Consider the following 2500-nt stretch of genomic DNA (forward strand, 5'->3'; position numbering starts at 1 on the left):
ATAGCTGTTTGATGTGTGTGTATGTGTGCAAAGAGGTAAAAAAGATGGGAATTGCTGAAAAGTCTGTGTGGGAGTTTGAGGGTAGGAAATGGTGGGAGGTGTATTTGTGTGTGTTGGGGGAGGTACTGGTTGAACAAGGTAGTGTGTTCGTAAGAGTGTGTGTGTGTGTGTGTGTGTGTGTGTGTGTGTGTGTGTGTGTGTGTGTATTAGAGGGGGTGGAGAGAAAGGAGGAGTGTGAACACATACAATATAAAGCCACCGCTCTTACCTCCACATTCAGCACCTCAGCGTGTGTGTGTGTGTGTGTGTGTGAGAGAGAGAGAGAGAGAGACGATGGCTGCTGTGCAGACTGAACTGGGCTCCTGGGGTCACTTGTGGGGCAGGGGCGTCCACGTCCACCAGCAGCGGAGATACAACCCTCTCATGGACGGTAAGAACTCTCTCTCTCTCTCTCTCTATCAATCTCTCTCTCTCTCTCTTAGTCTATCAATCTCTCTCTTTCTTTCTTTCTCTCTATCAATCTCTCTCTCTTAGTCTATCAATCTCTCTCTTTCTTTCTTTCTCTCTATCAATCTCTTTCTCTCTCACTCTCTCTTTCTCTATCAATTTGTCTCTTTCTCTAGCAATCTCTTTCTTTCTCTCTTGCTCTCTCTCTTTCTCTCTACCAGTGTCTCTGTCTCTCTCTCTCTGTGCTTGACAGTAAGTTTCTCTTTGTATCTTCCATTTGGACGGTAAGCATGTCTGTGTCTACTGCTCCATTCCCTGTCCGATGTGTGTGTGTGTGTGTGTGTGTGTGTGTGTGTGTGTGTGTGTGTGTGTGTGTTTATATGTGTGTGTGTGTGTGTGTGTGTGTGTGTGTGCCACTGTGAGGATGATCTCTAATCTCCACTCGGTCTCCTCGGTGATGCACTGTGAGGAGATCTCTAATGGCCACTAAACACCCCTGTGGTTCATCTCTGCATATTATGGGCTGCATGGCCAGACAGGCCCTTGTCTGTCTTTGTCTGTGTGTGTGTGTGTGTGTATGTGTGAGTGTGTGTACAGTATGTGCCCATGGTCAAAGGGACAAGCTCCCTAATCAAACTACACACACACACACACACACACACACACACACACTCCGTGGCGGGTCATTCCGATATTATAGAGTTCCCCAGGATAGACATAACATGCTCATCTACTCTCTTCCATGGCACACACGGAGATAAGGGATGTGGAGCCGGCTTTAGAGACGCATTTGCAGTTTTTAATCATGCAGTAACTATGAGATTCACAAATACACTAGACATGCAGTAGACCGTGTGGAACTGATGCTGTTGTTTGTCTAAACGTGCGGTTCCTCTAGTACTGAGCAGGATTACCATTGCAACAACACATCATCAGTAGGCTAAAACTGACCTGTCTCACAACGGTCTAAAGAGTTCCATCGTGCTATATGCAGATTATAATGTGTGTGACAGAGACTCATCACTGGTGTTTGTTTTACATCTAAAGTGTGTGTGTGTGTGTTTCGCAGGTTTGTGGTCTGACTGGACTCCACTACATGAAGCTGCATTACAGGGCAGATTGCTACTTCTGAGGAGATTACTTTCTCAGGTACACACACACACACACACACACACACACACACACATACACACACACACACTGCAGTGCTTCAGTATAAGTACATCTGCATTAACAAACAGACTTACACACATTCCAAAATAAATCATGATCTTTGTGTAAATGTAAGTAACTTACAGTATGTGTCTCTGCATGTGCTGTACAATGAATGTAACTGATGTCTCTCTCTCTCTCTCTCTCTCTCTCTCTCTCTCTCTCTCTGTGTGTGTGTGTGTGTGTGAGTAGGGGTTCAGTGTGTGTGTGAGCACAGCTAATGGTGTGACTCCACTGCATGAGGCCTGTGCTGGTGGCCATTTCAGCTGTGCCAAGACCTTGCTAGAGTATGGAGCAGATGTGAGTATCAACGTCTGTGTGTGTGTGTGTGTGTGTGTGTGCTTGCTAGAGTGCGTGTGCTTGCTTGCTAGAGTATGGAGCACACGTATCATCATTTGTGTGTGAATGTTTATGTGTTTATGCTTAGTTCCTGTAAATTCATTCATATTTGTGTGTGTGTGTGTGTGTATCTGTGTATGTCTAGTTTCATCCAATACTCCCAATACTACATTAACGTGAGTGAAACTAAACTGTGTCTCGGTGTGTGTGTGTGTGTGTGTGTGTGTGTGTGTGTGTGTGTGTGTGTGTAGGCGAGTGCCGTGACCATTGACGGGGCCACTCCTCTGTATAACGCGTGCTGCAGTGGAAACCCCGCCCTCGTCAGCCTCATTCTGAAGCTAGGCCCCGCCCACCACCCGGCGCACCGCCTGGCCTCACCTATTCATGAGGCCGCCAAGAGAGGTGTGTGTGTGTGTGTGTTTATCTGTTCTGTCTTCTTTCATGTGTACCGTGTGTGCATGCTTGTGTGTGTTATCTGTTCTGTATGTTTTTGTGTGTACCT

General features: G+C 46.4%; 1 protein-coding gene across 1 annotated transcript in view; it reads left to right on the forward strand.

The window, feature by feature from the left end:
- Positions 1-305: 305 nt before the first annotated feature.
- asb11 (ankyrin repeat and SOCS box containing 11) overlaps positions 306-2500 on the forward strand; it is a 4133-nt gene continuing 1938 nt past the window's right edge. The window contains exons 1-4 of the mRNA XM_062535288.1: positions 306-430; positions 1517-1596; positions 1852-1959; positions 2250-2400. Coding sequence (XP_062391272.1) covers positions 334-430; positions 1517-1596; positions 1852-1959; positions 2250-2400 — 436 coding nt within the window. The 5' untranslated portion in view covers positions 306-333. The remainder of the gene's footprint in view (positions 431-1516; positions 1597-1851; positions 1960-2249; positions 2401-2500) is intronic.

This window comes from Sardina pilchardus, chromosome 4 (genome assembly GCF_963854185.1).
Source record: "Sardina pilchardus chromosome 4, fSarPil1.1, whole genome shotgun sequence".
In the NCBI taxonomy this organism is placed as follows: Eukaryota; Metazoa; Chordata; class Actinopteri; order Clupeiformes; family Clupeidae; genus Sardina; species Sardina pilchardus.